The sequence below is a fragment of the Lonchura striata genome, chromosome 12 (assembly GCF_046129695.1).
Source record: "Lonchura striata isolate bLonStr1 chromosome 12, bLonStr1.mat, whole genome shotgun sequence".
Classification (NCBI taxonomy): Eukaryota; Metazoa; Chordata; class Aves; order Passeriformes; family Estrildidae; genus Lonchura; species Lonchura striata.
Window position 1 is genome coordinate 15640403 of NC_134614.1, and position 23172 is coordinate 15663574.

At 43.4% G+C, this 23172-nt stretch overlaps 2 protein-coding genes across 6 annotated transcripts in view; one reads left to right on the top strand and one right to left on the bottom strand.

The window, feature by feature from the left end:
• ARIH2 (ariadne RBR E3 ubiquitin protein ligase 2) overlaps positions 1–11072 on the bottom strand; it is a 36486-nt gene extending 25414 nt beyond the window's left edge. For 2 of the 5 annotated variants that reach the window (XM_077786141.1, XM_021531036.3), the window contains exons 1-2: positions 10612–10701; positions 6532–6879 (exon numbers count right to left, since the gene is read on the bottom strand). In XM_077786141.1, the coding sequence (XP_077642267.1) occupies positions 6532–6780 (249 nt within the window). In that variant the 5' untranslated portion in view covers positions 6781–6879; positions 10612–10701. Of the gene's footprint in view, positions 1–6531; positions 6880–9629; positions 9758–10611; positions 10702–10974 lie in introns of those variants that run through there. The other 3 variants (XM_021531049.3, XM_031505987.2, XM_021531065.3) reach the window with 3 other exon arrangements.
• On the top strand, positions 10863–21590 carry SLC25A20 (solute carrier family 25 member 20). The gene is made up of 9 exons (XM_021531024.2): positions 10863–11093; positions 11725–11817; positions 13635–13762; positions 15356–15446; positions 16401–16518; positions 17679–17751; positions 18372–18481; positions 19819–19943; positions 20444–21590. Exons 1-9 carry the CDS (start codon positions 10989–10991, stop codon positions 20504–20506), a joined length of 906 nt encoding a protein of 301 aa, XP_021386699.1. The 5' UTR covers positions 10863–10988; the 3' UTR covers positions 20507–21590.
• Positions 21591–23172: the final 1582 nt, after the last annotated feature.

Below are 23172 nucleotides of genomic sequence, written 5' to 3' on the forward strand. Positions count from 1 at the left end.
AACAAACAGGATCAGTAGGACTCAGCTAGGAAATCTCAACATACGTATTTCTCAAGCTGTTAGGCTATTCTTCCTGAGGAAATTCAGAAATAAATATTAAAAGAACAGAAACATTTAAGCAAGCTGGTATGCCAGAAGGCATTATTACAAAACAGCTATAAGATCCCTTCTTTGAAAGATTTAGAGCACAAGAAATGCAGCAAGAAAGCTGTAAGACAGCACACAGATATAAGATTGACATGAGACTCCCCAGCTGTCCTCCCTGCAGTTATTCCTCCCAAAGCAACACAGTGTGGGAACACCAGTGCCCAGCTCTGTGCTCCCTGAATGCTGCCAACACCCAGCAACAAACCCCACTGCACAGCCCCTGCCAAGTGCTCTCCCAGCAAGAGTGGTCAATTCCTTCTGGTTGACAGAGAGGATGATTCAGAAGGTGCACAGGGAAGAAGCAAAGGTCTGGTAATAACCTGAACCCACATAATTGTGACCAGTGGCTCAGGACACTGGGCAGCCAACCCTAAACTAGGAGCACTGGTGTGTGCACACAGCCTCAGTGGAGCAGGGCTTAGGTAACTTTGCAGTGAGTAATCCCTGCTCAGGCCCAAATAACACAGTCTTTCATTCAACAACCCCAGCTCTAAGGGCATTTTACTTTTGTTATACAAAGATGAAGAGGAGGAGCATCTGCTTTGCACAACAATGTTTCACAGGGCAAAACACAGCTTGTTTCTGATGCACCATCCTTAATAGACACAGCAGCACAAATTTGGAAAAGTGTTCAGCTGCTTCATGCTACTCCTGTGATCATAATGTCCAGCTGTAAGTTTGCAACATGAAACAGTTACTGAAAGATTGTTTTGGCATTTTTATTGACTTGTCTTGCCTCTACCTCCCACTAAGATCACACTCATCAACAGCTGTGAACAGATTATTTTGCTCACTGCAGAGTCATACTGGCTGTAAGATACATTTAAGGTGTGAATCACAAAGAAATGTGTGGGCTATAATCACCCTCCACATTTGTGCTCATTTTTTCAGTCAAGAATTTCAGCAGTCCTGAGCAATAGGTAACAAAATTGTCTTTTCTCTCCTCAAATGACTCCAGAAAAGTGTCACAAGGTTGTAAGGTCTGGGCTCTCCAGTCAGTTCTCTTATTCTGCTGACCAGAAGTTTACAAAAACAATACATTTTTTAAAAAACAAAAATATTTTTATAAGCCAAAACAAAACACACTGAAGAGAGTTACACTTAAGTTAGACACACTCATGTCCTCTTGATGCTACTGAAGTGCAGGTATTGTGAATGCATAGGCAAAACCACAATTTCTGCATTGCAGAACTTCCAGGATCTTTCTGTTCGGAACAAAACCAGGTAAAAGACAAAGGTATGTCTCAAACATGAGTGCTCCTAAGGGTTACAGCTTCAGACTGGATGCCCCAGTTGGGGCATGTTGGCTTGGTGTTAAATACAGAACACAGTGTAGACATAACCTGCACATCCTGACTGATCTGAGGGTTTAGGGGTACTTGGAAACCGTGTGTTATCTTTGCCAAACAGCACCACAGGGGTTCTGTGAAAAAGTCAAATTTGCCTATCGGGTCCTGCCATTTATAAAAAATTATATTTAAATATTTTCTGCTTACTAATGTTGGTGTTTATGGACTTTAACTTTGAACATAAATTTTTGAAACACTGCTCTTATGGATGTGCATTTTAATACTTCAAGGGCCTTTAATCCCTCTCCTGCATCTGAAGTACCCAGGCACAGCAAGCCTTTGACAGTGCCATTGTACATTGCAGGAAGTTCCATGAAGTCATTATGGCATTGAAAGGATGGCACTGCAGGTTGGTTCAGATAAGCAGCACTCCATAGCTCATTCTGGGCCATGGTTTGAGCAGCAATACAGCAGGGCACACCCACACACCCCACAGTCCTGACATGTGGCTCTTTCCAGACTTTGTGGTTGTAGGGAACAGGCTCCTTCAGGGAGGGCTGCTCACAGAGGCTGCCAGGCCCCACACACATGACCCGGGTCTGCTGGAGATGGTATTTCCAGAGGAGCACTGCCAGCTCTCACCCAGCAGCTCGACAAACTAACTGCTCTGTGTCAGCGCAATTTGAGTGCGTGCAGCAGCCTCAGAGGGCTGTGTTTTCACCAGTAAAAACTACTCTGGTTCCATGAAAAGATGCAACATCAGTTTGGTGAGCCAGAATATATGAAAAACTGGTCTATCTCTGAAAGAGCAGTAGAGGTAACATAGATTAACGGAATCATGTCATGATATCAAACACTTTTTGCATCTACCAAGATTTACTCTTCAAGGGACAGAGCTAAAAACACCCACAACACAAGCTGTAATCTCGGGAAGCACAGGAAGTAAGCTTTTTGCTCTCTGATAAAAATTAGCAAATCACTCAAATTAGCAAAGTGAAAAGTATAAGTTCTTCAGTCTTACAATTTCTTTGGTTTTAGTGGAAAGACATCAGTTCCAATTGCCTGTAGGACCACATGACTATCTTTTCTTGCTAGCTTGCATATGCAGAAAGATTACAGCTTCCCCATGACTAACAATCAGCTAACGCGTAATGTTAAGGTAATTTCTCTTCATAAATTCTAATTGCAATTGTTTTATCTAGTGGTTTATTAAAAACAAAATGTAACACTAGAAAAATCCATTTCATCACTGAAACAGAGAAACCATTGCCAATTATTTGAAACATTACAGATACTCCAGACATGTATGGAGACCCTCAGCAGAGCCAGGAAGCATAATTAACAAACAAAAACAATGTGACATCATCATACACTTAACTGCTTGCCAGTGACAGGCTCAGCTTTGTTTGTACAACTGCTGAGTATCACTCTGTTTGCATGTACTGATAAGCCACTCCAGGACCCACAATCACTCAATGACAACTGACAGAGTTATCTCGAAAGCCAAGTTACTACTATACCATTTTAATTCATTATTTTTGAAAGATACTGTATCTTTTATTTGTTTCTTAAAAATAATTGTTGTGAATTCATGTGCTGGTCTGCAGGCAATACAGGCTACTCTGCTGTTGAGAGCAGTGTCCTTCACGAGTGTTGACTGTGGTCAAGTGACCTTTTGAGGAATTAAAAGTGACCTACTGCAATTCACAGGCCTTTTGGTCAGAGAAGCACAGTTTTGGGTATTAATTCAAGATTTTCTCCTGGTATGTTTCAACAGAGATAGCCTGTCCTAGTTTTAGTCAGGGTATTAACAGAACCTCCCTCAGATCTTCATATTAACAGCACTAACCAAGGAGCAAAGATTTCCTCTTCTTTTTCCTTGAAAGCCCATGAAGACAGAGTTCTCACTAAAACCAAAATTAAGGAGAAACTTTCAGAGTAACACTTATGAAATTTCTCTAGCTTCTGTATGGCTCTGGAATAACCACTAATGTAGTTGCAAGCCTGTCACAGAGCACAGCTGATTTAGTCTACTGCTGCCTTGTTTGCACTAATGTTTCTATTCAGATTTCACCACCTGACAAAAAGCAGGTCAGAAGATTTTGAGGCAAAAGTTTCCTACAACAGTAAGATATACAATGACATACATTTACCTACATGCAGGGTCTTATGCTTTTATCAGACTTCAGATTTTAACTGAGTATTGTTTCTAATTGGGGTAAACAAAACACAAGCATTTTGTTTCAGAGTATTTATCTTCAATGTTGCATGAAAATTTTTAAACATGTGCAAGGTGTTCACACCTGACCTGACATTAACCTGCCAGTGCAAGGTTTGCTCAGTTCAGTGCCTTCAGCAAGAATGAGAACAAGGTCAGCTCTAACTCATGGGGAATGCAAACAGCCAAGAAGGTTTCCAAAGACCACTCTTTACCACAAGGCTTTAAAATAAAATAGGAGTTTAACAATCAGTCTGAAATAGCTGAGCAAAACAATTTCAAAAACAAACATTGAGGTTAATGAGCAGAGCAAATGAAATACTATCTATTTAAACTGTTATTAGCCACTAACAGCATAGATACCAAATATGAAGCTGTAAAGCTCTGAAATTCTGTTTCTGGTCTTTAAAGTGTGTAGACAATATGTCACAAAGAAAAAAACCACTCAATACACATGTATGTATCCTGGAGTTTAACCTTCAGAAAGTGATCACCTAATGAGAATAGACAGTGGTAAAACATTCCAACACAGCTTTAATCCCATTCATTGCATTTATTTTTTATTTGCTTTAGGGAATTGTGTTAATCTATTAATCTGTGATAGTAAATCACTCAGATACCAAGTCATCCATTAGCTTCAACATTGTACCTCCTGAAGATAATCTTTAATTTACCTTCAGCCTTCCCTGTTGGGGCAACCACTCTGCCTTAAATACAAGTTAATGCTGAAAAAGCACCATGTAATCAGTATCTATCATAAAGGAGTAAAGGAAATTAAATCAAAATTAACTAGATGTTCCAGAAGAACAATCATCACTATCCAAGGAAACTTGAGACATTATGAAAGGCAGTTTTAAAAAGAAAAAGCAGTTTTTAAAGCTCAAGCAAATTAATAGAAAATAAGTTAATACAATACTTTAAAAAAGTCTACCCCTGTTTACTCATATCCATTGTCCATTGAAAATAGTCATGATAGTTCAGCATGCTCCATTCCATTTCTTTCTTCTCTGTGCTTGCTAATTCAATACTAATTCTTTCTATTCCATTTTTTCTCAAAACTAACAAAATCACAAGTTTCCCTGGAGGGGAGAGAGGGGAAGGAAGACAGGGTTGTTGAAGAATTGTAAGCAAGTATGCCAGGAAGCAAATGCTGCAGATACACAAGAGATATCCAGAAAAAGTGCAACTGTAGGACTATTGTTTCTGGAGAAAAGAGAGTTAATGTGGCACTTGAAGGGCTAAAGACTGAGTGTGTGGCTTACAAGATCACATCATTCCAAACTGCTACTCAAATTCAATTTCATCTTCTTATGCACAAACCAAAGTGTGTAGCACTTAACTTTAACAGTAAATATGCAGGCATATTTTTGATATTTAAACAAAAATCTAGATTTTCTTTCCTTGGGTACTATTTGGGATAAGATTTGAGCTAGCAGGTTGGTATAGTCTGGGCAAGTATAACATATGCTCAATGAGACCTTCAGAACTCCTGAAAATTTTATTTTAACACTGGAAGCCTGATTTTAAGGACTAAAAGTATTGCTTTCTGTAATTTAATTCAGGAGAACAATATGACAGGGGTCACCTTTTAGGAGGGTGTTCGAAGCAGAAAATAAGGCACAGAATAGCTGTTCTAAATCTTAATTGCTAAGAACCAAAAGCAACTGGCAGCTGGATCAGAAGTGCTGACCAAGTATTCTCATTTGTACATTTCTGTTGCCTCCAGTTTCTGACAATCTGTATGGAACTGCAGGCATTCGGAGCTCAGAATACAAATTTTGAAGTAATTACAGAGACAATTTTAAGAGCAAGAAAAAGTACAACTTCATTTTCTGAGGTGGTAAATGCTGGGAACAAGCACAACAGATGGCAAAATCACCAAGCTATGGATGCCTTTTAAAGCCTGTTGTTTATGGTTCATAGTCCTCATGCTTTATGGTTATACTCTTTCTACAGGACATTGATGTGCAAATAAAGACCAAGAAATCCCTCTCATTTTTATAGATATGATTCAGACTGAATGAATTGGAATCAAAACCTACCCAACACAGTTTTTTAACATGCTGCAGTCATCACTTGTCCTGCTTTCAGGGGCAGCTCCAGAGACGAGCAAGCACTAGAAGACCTGGTCTATTACAAAGTAGATGCAGCAGTAATTTCAACCCAGCATCCACACACATCTAGAGCTTAGAAAACTCTGCTCTCCTCTAGCCTGCCTCCTCTTTGGACTGATACTACAGTAATTGGTTACAAACAGAGAAAGAAGTTATCACAAAAGTCTTATTGAGCATAATACCATGGAGTGTGATTTTTCTGTGATGAATTAAGTTACACTTGCTCCATGAGGTGGCAAGTTCACTGTACTTGAATTGCTGCCACTGCAACAACAGGGCTGGTAACTGGCATGACAGCTGATCTGTCTTTAAAAGTCCATGATTATTCTCTCAGAACCAACCGAGAAAAGTGTTTTTGTTAGAATTACAGTTTTAGCATGTGTTCCTATTTGTCAGTTATCTTCTCAAACACAGGTGTACCAAACTGCACCATTTATGATTTGATTTATTTCTTTTCTATATACCCTCTTTGCATTGTGTTAATACAGAGTTATAACTCAGGCATTTTGGTCATGAAGCTCAGCTCTGTAAAAAAAAAAAGAATCAGCATTCCGTAAGGAAGATTTTTAGATTTTTCAGGCCCCAGTATGTAACGACTGTAAACCTTTGAGTCAGTTTCAAACAAGGGACCTTCAATAATGCTCCTCCAACCCCCCATAACAGCAATGTTGTCAGAGCTTTCATTAGGACTGTATTCTCAGCGTTTGCCTGTTCAGCCACAGACTTGTCTTACACCTGTGTGAATGCAGAAACCTTTCCTCACCTTTAACGTGGCAGCCAAGCTGGCCATGTGTTCATTGAGAGTGCTCTCCGACTCCTTGTAAGTCAAGCAGGTGAACTGATATTCCTCTGGATCAAAGGCATCTGCTCCCTGCTGCTCCACGTCGTTAGCTACCCCATCATAATAATCCTCAATATCCCCAGGATCCTCATCCTCTTCCTCCTCCTCGCAATTAGGGTCATAATCCTCTTCATTGCTGTCAGAGCCCTGGCTGTTCATGTCCACGGACATCTTAATGCCCTGCCAAACTGCAGACCAGGAAAGCAAGTGCAGCTTCTTTTTTTTCCTCCAAACTTTATCGTTCTTTTGATTTCATCTGAGTTCTGTCTCCTAAGGGAGGAAAAACAATTTTTTCTGTGCCTAAGAAATTGTAAGAGGTGCCACGTCAACAACAAATAGGTGATCAAGCAGCCAGGAACAGACCAACCCAACGGCCCAGTAAAGAGGATTCTGCTGTGCCATGTCCCTGGTTTGGATCCATTGTGACTCTTGCACCTCCAGAGCCAAGGCTGCTCTTACAGGACAGGTCCAAATCCTTGGAGATTGGGTTATTACACTGCATCCTAGTCCCCAGTGCAGGCCCCGCGACTTCTGACATTTGGAAACTGGCTGCATAACCTTCTCTACAGATCTTAGAGAAAAAAACCCGAATTTATGACAAAGTTATTTATCAACAGCCCAGAATGCAGTAGCATCCTATCTATTTAATTAACAGGAAAAACACAAACCCCTTACCTATGGCCATAGTAGCTAGAAAGCCAACCTGTGATATCCTGTACAACCTGTGATATTCTGTACCAAACCATATTGGTTCAGAACCACAGACATTAAGTGGGACTTAGGAAAATAAGACCAGCAAACAGATCTCTCACATGCACACAATTTAACAATCTTCAATATCATCTCAAAATAAATTGTGAAGCTAGTTCATCCCTCTAAATTGGTTCTACTGGAAGTGACGTGGCTTGGACCTTACATCTGAAGCAGGAAATAAAAATTATTATTTATTGCCTTCTCAGTATATACTTCTTACCTTTTGAATGTACAAATTTATGCTCAGGTGTTGACAGCTATTATGGAAGGAGAATCAGAACAGCTAACTATTTTTTTAGATTTTCACTTGTTTTGGAAAATTCACACATCTGATATTTATCTGAACTACAAATCTGCTTGTGTAACTGAACCATATGAATTTGAGCTCTAAAAGATTCAGCAGTAAAGTATGAATCAACCTTGAATTATGGTCATCTCATATTTAGTAGTAAATTTCCATTTAACCAAATTATTTAGTTTAGAGAGAATATATTAAATACAGAAGAATTAAAGACAATGCTGTGACCAAATTTTACATATATTAAAATCAAAGTTCTAGTTTCCACAAGCAGTGTGTATTTGGTTCCTTAAATACATTCCTATTCTGCATTACTACGTTGTCAGCTCTGCCACTCAAATATATTCCCTCAGTACTGCGATTTGTAGCTGCTGGGGAAACCATAATCAAGCTTTGATAATCCTTGCTTTAGAACACAGGAAATCTCAACCACAAATTTTCATTATTTTTCCTCAACTCTTTTTTATTTTTCTGTTTCCAGTCACTTGGCCAGGCAGCAGAGAATAACCAGGAAGAGATGTGACGTACAATTAATTTGAGGGGCTTCAGGAGATACAAACCTCCAGAGAGGCTGAAGACTAGTACGTAATTATATTACCTCCTGAATTCTGGTCTTCATTCCTTTCATTTGCCTCTTGATTCCTTAGCTATCCACAGCATACATAGCACACAAACAATTTATAGCACTGTTTTCCACAGAACTCCAGAAGAACAGACACGGTCTCTCCATACTGGAAGGAGACAGATGTGAAATCTGATTTGGCAGACACAAGGCAAACCCTCGTCCCTCCCTCTACCCTGCTTAGAGTCTGGGCTTAATCTGCATTGACATTGAGCTCTTGCATAAAATAAGTAATGAATCTTTACCTGCTTAAACTTATGTTAAAAGAATTACTAATTTGAGCCTCTAACCCCAGTGTGGACTATCAACAGCTCAGTGTGCAACAACTTTGTTCAGCCACCACAAAGTCTGAGCAAGCTTCAGAGGCCAGGGAACTTCTCAAACTCACTCAGATCATTCCACACTCTAGAGAGAGGAAAAAAACCCAAGAAAATACTGGGCCCTCTGCTATTCCAGCACATGGCAAGTCACATCCAAGAATTGAGATGTTTGTAGATATCCAGGTAGAATAAGGGGCCTGCCCAGTACCTCCCAATTCCACACCAGTCACTGGGGAGTGGCTCAGGGGAGTGCAGAGATGTCTCTCTGTGCCACTAGCACAGTTTGGTGAGCAAACAGAGGAACTGTTTGCACAGGCAAATGGACACATGAATTTATCAAGTGAAAAACAGTCCGCAGGACTGGGTGACTTCTGTGACTCCTGTCCCAACATTCTAGGAAAGAGCTCACTTACAACATAACTGCACACACCACACTGACACAAGTGAAGGGAAAGGAAGGACAAGGCACATGCTCTGTGGACAAAGCAAAGGAGGGTACTCGGAAAACCAGGAACAAAACTCACTTCACCTATGCTCAGCCCAATGCCCAAATCAAACTCTCTGAATGCAAAGACAAGACAGAGCTACTACTTGATAGCACTAATTTTTATGACAATAAAGATGTTAAACTCAAAAGATAGGGTCAAAAAAGCCAGGTTTATTTATATAATGACCATAACTGTCAAGACCAAATTATAAATTTTTAAACCATACTTATATCACTTTCCAGTCCAAGGAAGGATTATCTCCTTCTTCACCACCTTAATCCAAAATGCTCCTGTATCTTCACTAACACTGATACAATTTAGTCGCCTTTCTTGTTCCAGTCTCCTGCAAGAACTCCTAAACATGCCCACCCCTACCCTCTGCTGTCTATCACCTCCAACAGCGCCCTTTCCCTAACTCCTGCTTCACAACACAATTCTTAACAAGCTCTTTTGAAACAAAATGCCTTCCATTGTGCCACCACGTTATGTGATCCCACCTCATTCCTTGTCCAACTACATTACTCTTTTCTTATTCCTACCCTTGTGGGATTCCTCTAATAACTCTTTTGGCGGAGACTCCTCCAATTGGAGAATGCTCCTCCTCTTTTTCTGTTGATATTTCACAACCATTTCATACGGCTTTTTCTTCTTTCACCTCTTTATTTATCTGAAACAGAGAAAGTGCAACTTAAGTCTGCTTCCTGGACTCCTTATCCATGTAACCTTTAGACAGGCCAACACTCTCCCGTTTCCCTGGATGGTTTCATCCAGGAAAACCATCCACAGCCTCAGCTCCATGCTGGCTATCAGTGCGAATTGCATCTTCATGTATGTCACCCAAACCCATAATTTGTGGATCATCCCCAACTGCCTCCTCACGTATGCAGTGCACACCTCACCATTCCTTCTCCGCTGTTTTTTAGGTAGGATTTTTATCATCCAACACTGATAAACCAGAAGATGCCCTATCCTTTTCACCACAGATGACTCTGCAGGGACCTCCTTGAGCCGTATCCCACTTCCCCGGGAACATACCTGCTTTCCTTCCTCTTGCCAGTCTTGGTTCACACTACCACGGCTTTGCCAACTTACCCATTCCATTCCTGCACTTCCTACCCTGTCGCCACTTTTAACAAGTTGTTTTACGGGTACCTACGTATTCCAGGGCACCCCTGGGCTCGGGCAGCGCGGAACCGGCGCGTTTAAATCACCTCGGCTCCATTCTTTGGCAATGCGAGCGAGACCAGCCCCGCGCCTGTCCCGCACCGCCAGAGCGCCGCCAACTCGCGTGAGGGCAGCGCGGGAGCCCCGCGGGGGAGACGCCGAGCGGGGAAAGCCCGGGCGGCGGCGGGCGAGGAGGGGCCCCCGCACGGCCGCCCGGAGCCCCGGCGCTTCGGGCTGCGGCTTCTGCCGGGGCGGAGCGCCGAGCTCAGCACCGGGCACGGAGAAGCGACCGCGCATCCCTCCCGCCGGGCCCGCCGCAGCACGGCCGGGCCCCGCACGGCCGGGCCCGGCACTTACCGGGCGGGCGGCGAGAGCGGCGCCCCGGGCTCCTCCTGCGCGCCGGAACCGCCGGGCCCGGTGCGTCACCTCCGCCGGGCGGGGCGGGGCCGGGCCGCGCCACGGCGCTGCGGCGGGGGGGAGCGGCCGAACCACTGCGGACGTGCGGGGGGAAGCGGCCCCGCGCCCCGAGCAGCGGCCCCCGGGCCGGGCTGGGCCGGTGGCAGCGCCCAGTGGCCGCGGCGGGAGCGGCCCTCGCAGCGCCGCGGCCCCGGCCCGCCCCGCGCCCGCTTCCCGGCGTGCCCCGCACTGGGCTAAAGGTCGCGCCGCGCAGGGGGCGGCATTGGCTCGGCAGGGACGCAGCGCCCCGGTCCCGCTTCTCACCCGCCGCCGCCGCCATGGCGAAGCAGCCGCAGCCCATCAGCCCCTTGAAGAACTTCTTCGCTGGCGGCTTCGGGGGCGTCTGCCTGGTGTTCGTGGGGCACCCGCTGGACACCATCAAGGTAAGGTGGCGCGGGGCGCCCGGGGACGAGGGGGGCAGGCGGTGCTCGGTGCGCTCGGGGCACCGGAGGGTGGACTACAGCTCCCGGCAGAAACTGCGCGGGAGCGGCGCGGGTCGCGGTGGGCGCTGTGGCTGAACTACAGCTCCCGGCAGGCACCGCGGCAGGCGGGGCCTGGGCTCTGCGCCGCGGGGCGGCCGCGCTGGGCGCTGTAGTGCCCCAGGGCGCCCCCTGGCGGCGCGGCGGCCGGGCGCCTCGCCGTCCCGGTTTCCCGTGAAAAATCGGGAAAAGCGTCCCTGTTCCCGGTGCTGGAAAGAGCTGGGATGTGCCCGCCAGCCCCGTCCCGCGGCGGGACCCCGCGCCCCTGCGCCGGGGGGAGGCCAGGTGGCCAGGGGTCCAGGGAGCTGTGGTCCTCATCCGGACGTCATCCCAGCAGTTAATTAGTTAAATTCATTAACTACTCATTACATTAAAATTCAACCTCTTCTGCAAAGAGCTCAAATTATGTCAGTGCTTCTGTCATTATCTTCAAATCAGTCACAATACATAGTCCATAATAGGCAGAGGTGTTCTGTCATTTAAAGTTTGCATTGTAATATTTTAAAAAATTATGTTTTCCTTTCCCTCTTACTAGGTCAGACTGCAAACCCAGCCTAAGCCACAGCCTGGCCAGGCCCCACTCTATTCTGGGACTTTTGACTGCTTCAGAAAGACTCTTGTTGGAGAGGTACTGTGACACCTGCCAGATATGATCAGTTGTTTCTGTATATTGCAGGAATGGAATCCTACAGAGAAACCATACAGTTCCTGGGTTGTCAGTTAAATTTATTCTAAAAAATGTTTTGGGTTCAAAATAGCATGATGGTAATGTCTGAGTTTAGACTGGAGTAAATGTCTGCAGTTGTTTTCTTGCCTTGGAATTTTGCAGGTATTTAGGATAATCTCTGGAAATTCTAAAACCACTAATGTATTTTGTTGATACAAGCAGTACTTTTACTTTCTTCTATAAGGTGTTATGCCACCTATGAGAAGGCAGAGGATCTTTAATTTATAGAAATTTTTTTTGTTCTCTTTTTCTTTTTTTGAGAGCAGAGTGTCAATTATAGTAGTTGTTCAACCTTCTCTAGAACATGGACAGTGTTTTTTACTCCTGAATCATCATGATCATGTTGTTGAGCTAGTCTGTTTTGCTTTAGAAAGCACACAGCCGTGATTAAAAGCTTTAATTGACAGAGTCCCATTTTCTGCTTTTTAAGTTTCCTCAGCAGCTATTTACCATTTGGAAATAATGGCTGTAAAACCCAGCTGTTTATCTGCTTGCCTGAAATCTCATTTCTGCTGGATCTCGTTAGGTAACTCCCTGTTGAATGAAAGATCTGCCTCAAAATCTGAAATCTACTCCCAATGTGGTATTAACAGGTTGTTATATAAGCAAAGCAAATCTTGTTTCCCTGGTCTCTCCCAGAAAGGAGTGGAATGCTGTGCCAGCTCTGGATCCCTGGCAGTTTTTAACACCCCTGCTGCAGCACGGACGTCAGAGCTGAGCCATAATAACAGCCTTGTGATGGGAAGTTCAAAAGCAGTGCTGCTTCTCTACTCCTACTCAATACTCATCTGTTTCTGTGAGGGAAACTACTAAACCTCCCTGCCAAGGCCTTCTGCTTCCCAGTGCTCAAGGGGAGGTTGAGCAGCAGTGGCTGATCTCTCAGCCAGGTGCAAGGTCATGGCAGAGCCAGTTGTGCCTGTAATATTTCAGCATGTGCTAGGCTGCAGTGGTTTATTGGGGCAGGGAGAAGAAAGGGGTATAGAGACCAGCCAATAATTTATGTGTCTAGCCTTTATCTAAGAAGATAACTCTCCATTCTATTGGACAAAGTTCTATTTAAAGGCAAGAGAAATGAAATAAATACAGCTGCTGGGGTCCGCATTAGAACTCTTTCATATGTGTAGTCTATGAAAGGAAACATCAGGAATGTGATGTTGTGTGGGGAAAAATTTGGATTTAGGGTAGGAAACAAAAAATAATTTGCTCTTGAATCTGTTCCAAAGTGAATTAATGTGGGGAGTGAAGGAATTTTGGTTGCTCTTCCTTTAGTTAAAGAGCGAATTAGTTTCGGTGTTCTCAGGTTCAGTGTCAGGATTTTACACTACAGCCTTTGACAAGTTACCAATAAAACACAGTTGCATTTCTGTGTGCAGCAGAGAGTGTTCTCTCTTGACGGAATCTATTAAGGCCCTTATTCGGGTGACTTTTAACTTCACTTCCTCATGTTTGAGATGTATGGGCAGGTGATGAGTGTTGTTCTAGAAGGGCATCAGTGGTGCCAGTGTTTCCCAGGAAGGATAACTTTCCTCTGCAGCAGTTCCTGAGCCTCAGCTAAGCATGTATAACTGCAAATGAACAATAAACCCCTTTATTCCTGTGATCAATTTGACTGTTAGATGGATCCTATCCTGGATTGTTGCCTTTCTCTCCTCAACGAGTTGAAATGTCTGCAAAGTTTATGCCAAACCAAGTAATTCCTGTGATAATGTTTCTTGCAGGGAGTCAAAGGCTTATATAGAGGAATGGCAGCTCCTATCATCGGGGTGACACCCATGTTTGCTGTGTGCTTCTTTGGATTTGGCTTGGGAAAAAGACTCCAGCAGAGAAAACCTGATGATGTTTTGACGTGAGTTCCTGGTTAATCAGACGGTTGGGGATGGCATCCTGAGGCTCTTGCTGCGTTGTCACACGTTGAGTTGTGGTGTAAATTTGTGTCTTCTCCTAGGTTATAAATATAGTTCTGAAAAATAAAACACTCATGTTTTAATGCTTCTGGAAGCGTGGGACTGATAGCACAGGCTAAAAACAGGCATTGTGTGGGCAGGTGCGATGCAATTCCCTTTCTACGGAAGAAGGAGCCTTTAAGGAACAATTCCGGTTTAGACGAGTGCAGTTAGAGTTATATAATGATTGCCTGCCAACAGTCTTGCTATTAACAGAAACTATAGGAGCAATAAATTCATGGTCAAGCATGAATTGATAGCATTCACAGCCCTGATTCTCTTTTCCCTGTTAGTTATGAGCCTTTCTGTGTCCCTTCATTAGGGACACACATAAAAATGTTTTATTATTATTTCTGAAAATAGGTGTTTATGAGCAGCCCTCTTTTCAGGCAGGAAGTTTTTAGGAGCAAGCTGGAGAAGGACAGCGTAGTTTTTTGAGTCTTTATGTAGAATTCCTCTCAAGCAGAGCAGTGGGAAAGAACAAATAGTGTATGTATTGTCACTGTGCTCAGCTGTGTTGTTCTGTGGGTGCACACCTGACACAGTGAAGGTACAGTGGGCCTGGGACATGAGACCCAAAAATAAAGGTCAGATTGTTAGTGCTGTGATTATGAGTCTAGAGGCAGGCCGGATGTTTGTATTTCCCATGCTGATTTTGAAGGGAAGTTGTGGAAGGAAGAAGATGGAGAGAAACCTGAGGAGCCTATCCTGCCTCTTCTGGGGCTGAATAATCCCAAGGTGAGCTAAAAACCTGTAAACTTAGTTTGAGTAGGAGGTGCATGTGGAGTGGCAAGGGAGGTGTGAATGGTCTGGAAGATATCATGGGAATTTGAGCAGAGAAAGGTGTAAGAGTTAGAATAGAATGCCATCTCTTGGGCAAGTGGAGAGAAGTGAAAGGTGTGGAATTTGATTAAATTGAGATGTTAGGTCATCTTACTAGGGGAGGTAGTAGGAGGCTGGATGTAAAGATAGTTTTGTGATGGAGAAACTCAGCTTGTTTAAGGGATTTTTGTCATGGAGACTTTGCCCTGTAAAAGCAGGTGCTGAGTGTTTGGGATAGTGACAGGTTGATGGTACAGATTTGGCAGAGACTGAGGGAGTGAGAGGTTATGGAAAGGAGGCTTCTGGCTGCACAAGCAGGAATATCTGTGGAATCTGGAGTCACTGAAAAGAGTATGGGGGACTGGAGGAGGAAGAGACTGAAATGAATGGGGAATGCTGTAGCAAAAAACTCAAGTAGAAGGGGTATTAGCAAATAGGACGGATATGAAGAGGTGAGTTGTGGTTGCTGTAGGAACCACAGCTTTGAGTGCTAGAGATCTGAAATGTTTAGTTCTGCATTGACAAGGCACTACTGCACTGATAAAAGTAGTGGATGCATTTCAAATTCCACTGCCATTTTCATGTGGAACAGCATCATCTGGTGATATAGAGGTTTTTCTGCCCTTTCCTGTGTGCTGAGTTGTGTTAGGGTCTTTTTTGTTTCCTTGGGGCAGATATCCTCAGCTGTTTGCTGCTGGCATGTTGTCAGGAGTGTTCACAACAGTAATCATGGCTCCAGGAGAGAGAATCAAGTGCCTTTTACAGGTAAGGCATTGGATGGTCACAATGGGAATTTAATTTTAGGGGTCTTGTCTTTCCATAGCAGAAATTTCTTTGGTTAGTGCATTTACTCTGTTCTGTTTTTTGACAGGACTGAGACAACTGTCATTTAATGCAGCTGTGTCACGAAGAAGCATTAAACTCACCATGACAGTATAAGTACACACAGCATTAATTGCTCTATTCATTCTATTCATAAGGCTCATGCCTTATGCTATGAGACATTATATGAGGCATCCATGGATGCCTCAGTCCACGTCAAAGTATGGAAAAGTCAGTTTTTTCTGAATGAAACTTTTCCTTAAAAAGCATAAACCTGCTAGATCATGAGACTCTTTCTGGTGTAAAGAAGTTCTGTTACAGTTGACAGTTCCCCATGCAGGGCTAAGGAATGCATTTCAAAACAGTGTTCTGAGATTTGGGTGGCTGTTAGCTCTGCACCTCCTGTGGGGGTTTTAAAGTATTGTTGGAAAATGTAAACCTGAACAAATGAAATGCCATCTTTAGCAGGTGTGGGAAGCTCTGCTTGTTTCAGACTGTGCTGAACTCTGTTAATACAGTGATGGGTGGTCACATGTTAGCTCTGACAGGAAATTATCATGGGAGATCTTATACACATAAAAATGGGCTGAATTTTACTATTTGAAGACTACTTTGAAGACTCCACTACTGTTGATATGGAGTTACCTAAGTGACTTGAGTTATTTCAAACTTATACTGTGGAAAAATAAAGGAGAATCTGCTCTCTGCTGGAACAGTAACCACAGCCTCAGCTTCAAAGTGAGACCTGCTTGAGGAAGTGAGGCAGAGGCTCCCTAGGCAGGAGCATGTGCTTCTTTCTCTCTGGGAACACATGTGAGGCTTTCTAACCCTTGGCTGAATGATTCTGTGTTGGCCAGAAACCTTCACTGGTCAGGAACTCTCACTTTAATCCTGCAGATCCAGGCAGCTACAGGTGAAACCAAGTACAGTGGCTCCCTGGACTGTGCCAAGCAGCTGTACCGCGAGTCTGGCATCCGGGGTGTGTACAAGGGCACGGTGCTGACCCTCATGAGAGGTAAGGGACAGGGCTGGCCCTGCTGGGGGGACTGGAGCATAAGTCTGACACAGTATGGGAGATCTCACTATCCCTTTAGGCAGTTGGAGGGGTTGTGTCACCCATTTTCTTTTTTTTTTTTTTTTTTTTTTCAGTCTGCAGAGCTACTCCAGTGCCTCAAAGGGCCTGAGAAATAAACATGAGATTCTCAGTGAGTGAGGAAGAGATTAGATGACAAGGATCAGAGGGATATAGGAAGTAATTAAGATCTGAGAAGCCAAGAGGAATGAGAGACTTCAGGAGAGGAGCAGAGAGAACAAAGAGAAGAGAAAAATACAGAAGTGGGCTTTATTAAAAATTATTTTATTCTCTTTTTTTCTTTTTTTTTTCTCCTTGAGAGAAGGACTGTGCCTATCTGTGACTATCGCTGTATAATACTGACTGCTTTAAAATATGTGGTGGCAGCAGTTATGCTTTCTACCCTTTTGAGTCTGGGTTATTTTGGACTGGGATGTCATGACCCTTCTCTCAAATACAAAAACAACTAAGTAATTGTGCCAGACCTAGAATCCTTTACATATTTTAGTAATTCTCCTTTGAAAAACTGACATTTCTGTATTGTGTTACTTCAGTATAGGAATTGGTTCTATCCTCTGCTTCTCATACAAGTGTAGCAGCCTGCAGTGTAACTCTGGCAGTGTCCCTAGATAGGGGCTGCTTCTCCAGTTTAGGTATGGAATAAGAATACGTTGTGAGAGTAGCTTAAAAAAAAACCAAAACAAGACCCATCAACTGCAGGAAAAAAATCCCCAAATAGAATCATTAGAACTAATAGTGTGCAAAATTCATTAAGCTCCTGTGCTGCTCTGATATGCTGTGCAGAAATTTGGGCAGTTTAGAGCTGTCTCATCATTTGTGTAATGTAACCAGGTTACAGTCTGGTTTGAAAGGCTGTGGACAGAAAAGTTATTTTCCAGTTCTTGCCATTAGCACCTGCTCTCCATGGGAAAGTTCAGACTCCTCTGTTAAGGCAGCAGAAGATTTTTATTTTGTTTGTAGAAGAGGTTCAGAAAAGGAATCTGTATGTACTTAGTGGTGTTGCTGGGCTGGCATGGGGCTGGTGTGCCTCTGGGCTTCCTTTGGTTTCCCACTCCTCACAGCCTTTGCTGTTTACCCACCAGACGTCCCGGCCAGTGGAATGTACTTCATGACGTACGAGTGGCTGAAGAACATTCTGACCCCTGAGGGAAAGAGGTCAGTGAAATCTCACAGTCATCACTTTCTGAACTTCACAGACACTGCTGATTAATCTCCCCAGCTACAAAGAGATTTAGAGCAGTATCATCAAAACAAATTTTAAAAAGAGAAAAATAGGTGCTGATCTAGTGAGTTGAACTGTTCTGGTTTGGGATTAGCTGACAATTAAAATAATATTCTGAGTTTCTCTCAGATTCCAGTTTGGATCTTATTAGCCAAGTAAGGAATACTTCAAGAAGTTTCAACCCTGTATGCACACAAAATGCTGGGGGCTTTTGTTGGTTTTTTGTGAGGGTTTGGTCGGTTGGTTTGGTTTTTGTTTGTTTGTTGTTTTACTTTTTTTTTTCCCAGAGCGTGTGTGTGTGTGTGTGTGTGTGTGTGCGTGTGTGTGTGCACTGCTGAATAAAAAGATTTGAATCTTTAGGGTGGAGTTGGTCCATCTTGAAAGGCTGCTCAGATACTGCACTGTCTCTGTCTGCAGCATTGTGCTGCCTCCTGGCTGTCAGCCAGGCTGTTTTTTTGATTGTCACCTTAGTCAAAACAATGAGTTTGACGTTTTTCTCCTTTTTAAATCTTTTTTTTACTTTTCCTCCCACCCCACTCTGATCCTGCCACAGTGTGAGTGACCTCAGTGTGCCTAGGATCCTCTTTGCTGGGGGCCTGGCTGGGATCTTCAACTGGGCAGTAGCCATTCCACCAGATGTGCTGAAATCACGTTTCCAGACTGGTGAGTTGCATTCCAGTGTGTCACGGCCACACATTCCATCCTGGGAATGGGCTGGGCAGTGATGGAAGATGCCTTCTGGGAGGCAGCAGGTCTTGAGTGCTGCTTGAGACAAGTGCATGAAAAACCCAAGGGTGCTTCTGGCATTCTACTTGGTTTCCTCACAAATTTTTGGCACATCGGGCTGCACTGCTTTTTTTCTGCCTCCTTGATAAATATAATGATCTTGATTTGAAGTACCTGATTTGAAACCTATATATAGAATTCATAATAATAGAATTTTCATAGCTGCTTCATTACAAATGTAATTCTATAAGATGTTTTATTATTTCACTTCAGATGTAATTGCATAAATTGTAGCCTGTGCTATCTGCAGTTTATAGTAACAGGGTGTGACTTGCTGAGAGCATGGCTTTTAGATTGGCAGCTCTGCTCTTTAATGTCTGTGGCCTAATTACAGTTAGGATGACCCCAGACCTTGTGCTGCAGCAGAGTTTGACAGTTTTTTTGTTGGTTTCTCTGCCAGTCCTGTCATTTAATATTTTTGTTTAAAAATATTGCAAAAAGCAGTTGGTCTTTGTGGACTCAACTCTCCACTGAACAGTAACCATTTTTCTTGAGTTACAAATCATGACAGTCAGTGCAGGAAACCTCATTTCTTTTTCTCTGAGCAATGGCTGCTGTGGTTGTTTGTACCATACCAAGGGCTGAGCAGGAAAGACATCCCAGCTTTGATCCTGTTCCACTGAATCAGTCCCCAGTGCTGCTGTGTGGATGACATGGGTTCATGGTGGTTCTGTTTAACTGGGCTGATCTGTGGACTATCTCTTCAGAAGGCTGGCAGAGGCAGTATTTCCCAGGGCAGTGTCAGGAGAAGGAAGAAATTGTTTTTTGAGTAGAGTAGCTTTTAAAAAACACCTCAGAATATCCATGTAACATCAGCATTAGAACATCCTGTGCTTTTCATTAGAAGTCTATTGCTGTTCTTGGCTGGGGCATGTGATAGGATAATTTTCTTATTAATCAGCTTAATCATTTTTATATCTGAGATTCCTATCACCTAAGTGCAGCTCTTGGGAGAGCTGTGATCAGCTGTGCAAGTAACAGCTCAGACTTCCAACCCTGACAAAAGTTAATCTCCTTTCTTCCCTGCTTGCAATGACTTGATGATGTAAACTCTTTGGTTATGGTGAGCACCTAACTTCTGTTTACTGAGCTCTCTTGTCTGTTTGCAATAGCAATGTGAACCACTTGAAAATCCTGGGCTGTTACCTGTGGCACATCCTTCAGCCCTCTTCACTGCCACACGTCTGGGCTAACGTGTTGTGCATCCCTTTCAGCTCCTGCAGGAAAATACCCAAATGGCTTTAGAGATGTGCTGAGGGAGCTCATCAGAGAGGAAGGAGTCTCATCTCTGTACAAGGGGTTCACAGCTGTGATGATCAGGGCCTTTCCTGCTAACGCGGTGAGTACGTTGTGATGCTGGCTGCGTTTTGGGGACGTGGTGCTCACAGGGAGTGTTTGCAGCCTGGAGAGGCCACAACTGCCTGTTTGCTCTTGTACCATTTCAGAGAGGTTCTTGTCACTGCAGGTACTTTGGACTGTTGGTGTCCAGGTTCTAAAACTGTACTTCAATCTAGGAGCAAGCAAATTTTTCTTCAAAGCTTTGCAAAGCTCTTCGTTGACTTTCTCTGATAGTTTTTAGCTACTGATTGTACACTCATCTGTAGAAGATGGAATAAGTTTGGACCCACTTCCTCCTCAATAAATAATGAGCCTAACAGAGCCAAAGTTCAGCCTTTGTGTGGAGGGATACAGTAGAATTCTTGCTTCTGGGTCAAGACTTTTTTTGTCTTCTTCCTCCTTCCATATAAACTATGTTAGGTGTTCATAGTGCAGCATTTCAAAAGCCTTGTTTGATACAGATTTTTAGAATCCTTATTTGTTCTGTGTTTTCTTTTTCAGGCATGTTTTCTTGGTTTTGAAGTCGCTATGAAGTTTCTTAACTGGGTTGCACCTGGTCTATGAACACCAAGAAGTCTAGAAACAAGAGAGAAGGAAGAGAGTGCAAATCTGCCTCAGAGGAATAAATTAATGATCACTTAATGTTTCAGGAATAATTGTTTGCCTAATACCTTTTTGCCTTTCTCACATTCTTTAGGTGGTGCTATGTGCCAGTCAGAAATGCAAGCTGTAACTCTGACAGAGTTGGTGAGGAGCTAGGGTGACAAATCTTCTGAGCCAACCACAGCAGTGACACTGCTAACACACAGCTGTCACTATCACACATACTACCTTAAGTACTTCCTGATGGAAGAAGAGGACACATCTTAAAATGTAATTCTTTATTTACTAAAGAAACATGTAGCTATTAATGATGAAAAACTTCCTTCAAATAATTTTTTGGCAGCATGTACTTAACTCTCAGGGCATAAGTCAGCAGCTGCACATGGTTGTGTCTGCGAGCAATGTCAGACAATGTTCTCATCTCCTGTACTTTTTCAATTGTGGCTGTTCTGTGTTAACACTGGTTTTAATCTGCTGTGCATGTACAGCAGCAAACACAGCTCAGCAGGGGAGGCCAGAGCTATGTCCCAGTGAGTTGACAGGTGTTGCAGGTACCATATCAGGTTTTGCACGCTGATCTTTTCGGTGGAACTAGGACATAAAATGCATCATGTTTAACATTTATACTAAGCTTTACTGAGGGAGCCAGTGGGGAAATGTACCTCAACTGTTCTCTCAAATCCCACTTAAGAGAACCCAAATGTGATTTCAGAAATACAGCACAGCTCATAACAATCTGTGATATATTTGCTTAATCAAATACTGTGTCCTGGGATTCAATCCCTGACATTGATGTGAGAAAATTTAACAGCACTTCCAAGAACTGGATTTCTCTGACATGAGGGGGACACATGAAGAGGACACTGCTCTGCAGTTTTGTCTAACTTTTCGTTCTCCTGTTCCTTGGTTTTCTCTTACTCTTACTAAACATGATCACCTTTTCATTTGAGAAATGACTAATACTGAGAAACAAAAAGCAAATTTTAATTTCTTTTGGTTGTGATGCAGTGTTATTGGAACTCAATAAAACTGGGTGCTGCTTGGCTAGGATGTGTGCTTTGGTTAATTTACTTTTTGCATGGTCATGCTTGCTGAGTTTTGCAAAAATTTTCCAATTCTTAATTCTGAGATTGGTTGGGAAATAAGCTGTGCTATGCTGCCTTTGATTGCTAACCCCTTGCCTTTTAGCTTTTCAGTTTCTGACATGAGTGATGGAATGGAATATTCTGCACTTGGCATGTTTGGCATACAAGTCCTTTTAAGTGCTGCGTTGTGGATGCAAATTTTTAACTATAAAGCAAGACACTAAATAGCACATCTTGGAACAAATAGCACATACTTTGTGGAAAGTACTTGGTGTGGTGTGTTGACCTGTACCATGAGGACACAGGCTTCACCTCAGCTTTCCATAGGCAGGGGCAGCCCTAAAAACTTCCTAATCCATGCTGCAGAGAAGCCTTGGATTCTGCTCTCCTTCCTGCTTTTTTTGGGAAGACCAGAAGGGAACCTGCCTTCCTCAGAGTCCACCTCTCGTGTTTTACAGGGCAGGAGGGGTGGCCCCTGGTGTGGGAAAATCTGAGTTACAGGGAACAGCTTCTGCATTTCACTGCCACCGTACCCACCAAGGGCCTTCCTGACTCCTCAGTGCTCGGGAGTGGCTGCTCCTCCTCTGATGAATGCAATACTTGGTGTCAACACTGAGTTAGTACTGGTTTGTGGAAGTGATTATAGGATATAAACTCTCAAATGGTTTTAAACACAGTTCTGGGTTTACTGAGGCTAAATCCCAGCTAGTTTCAAGCTGTTCAGGTCTGTTCTGATGGCTCTGTGCTGCCTCACCACAAAATGCTGCCCTGTGCTGGTTTGGTGGCTGTTCTGGCTTCTTTCTGATTTCCATGCTGAGGCTGTGGTACCTAGGAGCAGCTTCCAGCTTTAAGAAGTGTTATAAAGCTGAATTTTCTTTTCAATTCTATTTATGTCCTCAGAGATACTAACACTTCTTGGAGGGGACAGAAGTGCATATTCTTTCATAAAATTCCAGACAGTGATGCTTAAAGCTGCCCATTCCAGCTGCATACTGTTGAACTCCTAAGCTCCCAGAAAGCTGGGAAGATCTGAAGCAGAGAAAGGCTGAGACCCCCAAGGCTTGGTCATGGGCTGTGCACTATGGTTAGTGCTCTCTCCCACCCCAGTCCTATCAATCCCAAGTGTTGCAGACTGTGAAAAACATAAAATTCTTGAAGACCAAGTCAGGGACGAGTAATGCCCTGGACTGAGCTGCTGGATTTAAGAGCACAGCTCCTGCATTTGAGCAGCAGCTCAGTCTGTGTACTGGCCTCTGGCTTGGTGCTTAGCACTTTGCTTGGCTCTGCTGTCACCAGCTGAGCCTCTCCAGTCTGTGGCTTTCAGCAGTACTTGTTCTGGAATACAAACATTACTTCACTCTCTACTACTTCAGTTGTTACCAGTAACTGTAGACTCTTTTCCTTCTGCCAAACTATCCCTTTTAGCACTTTTTCTTTAACATTTCAGATCCTGACTTAGCCTAATTATATTCTATATTCTCCCCACTCTAAGGTTTTTGCAGAGCTTTGTATTTTGTGTGATAACATGCTGTTGTTTACCAT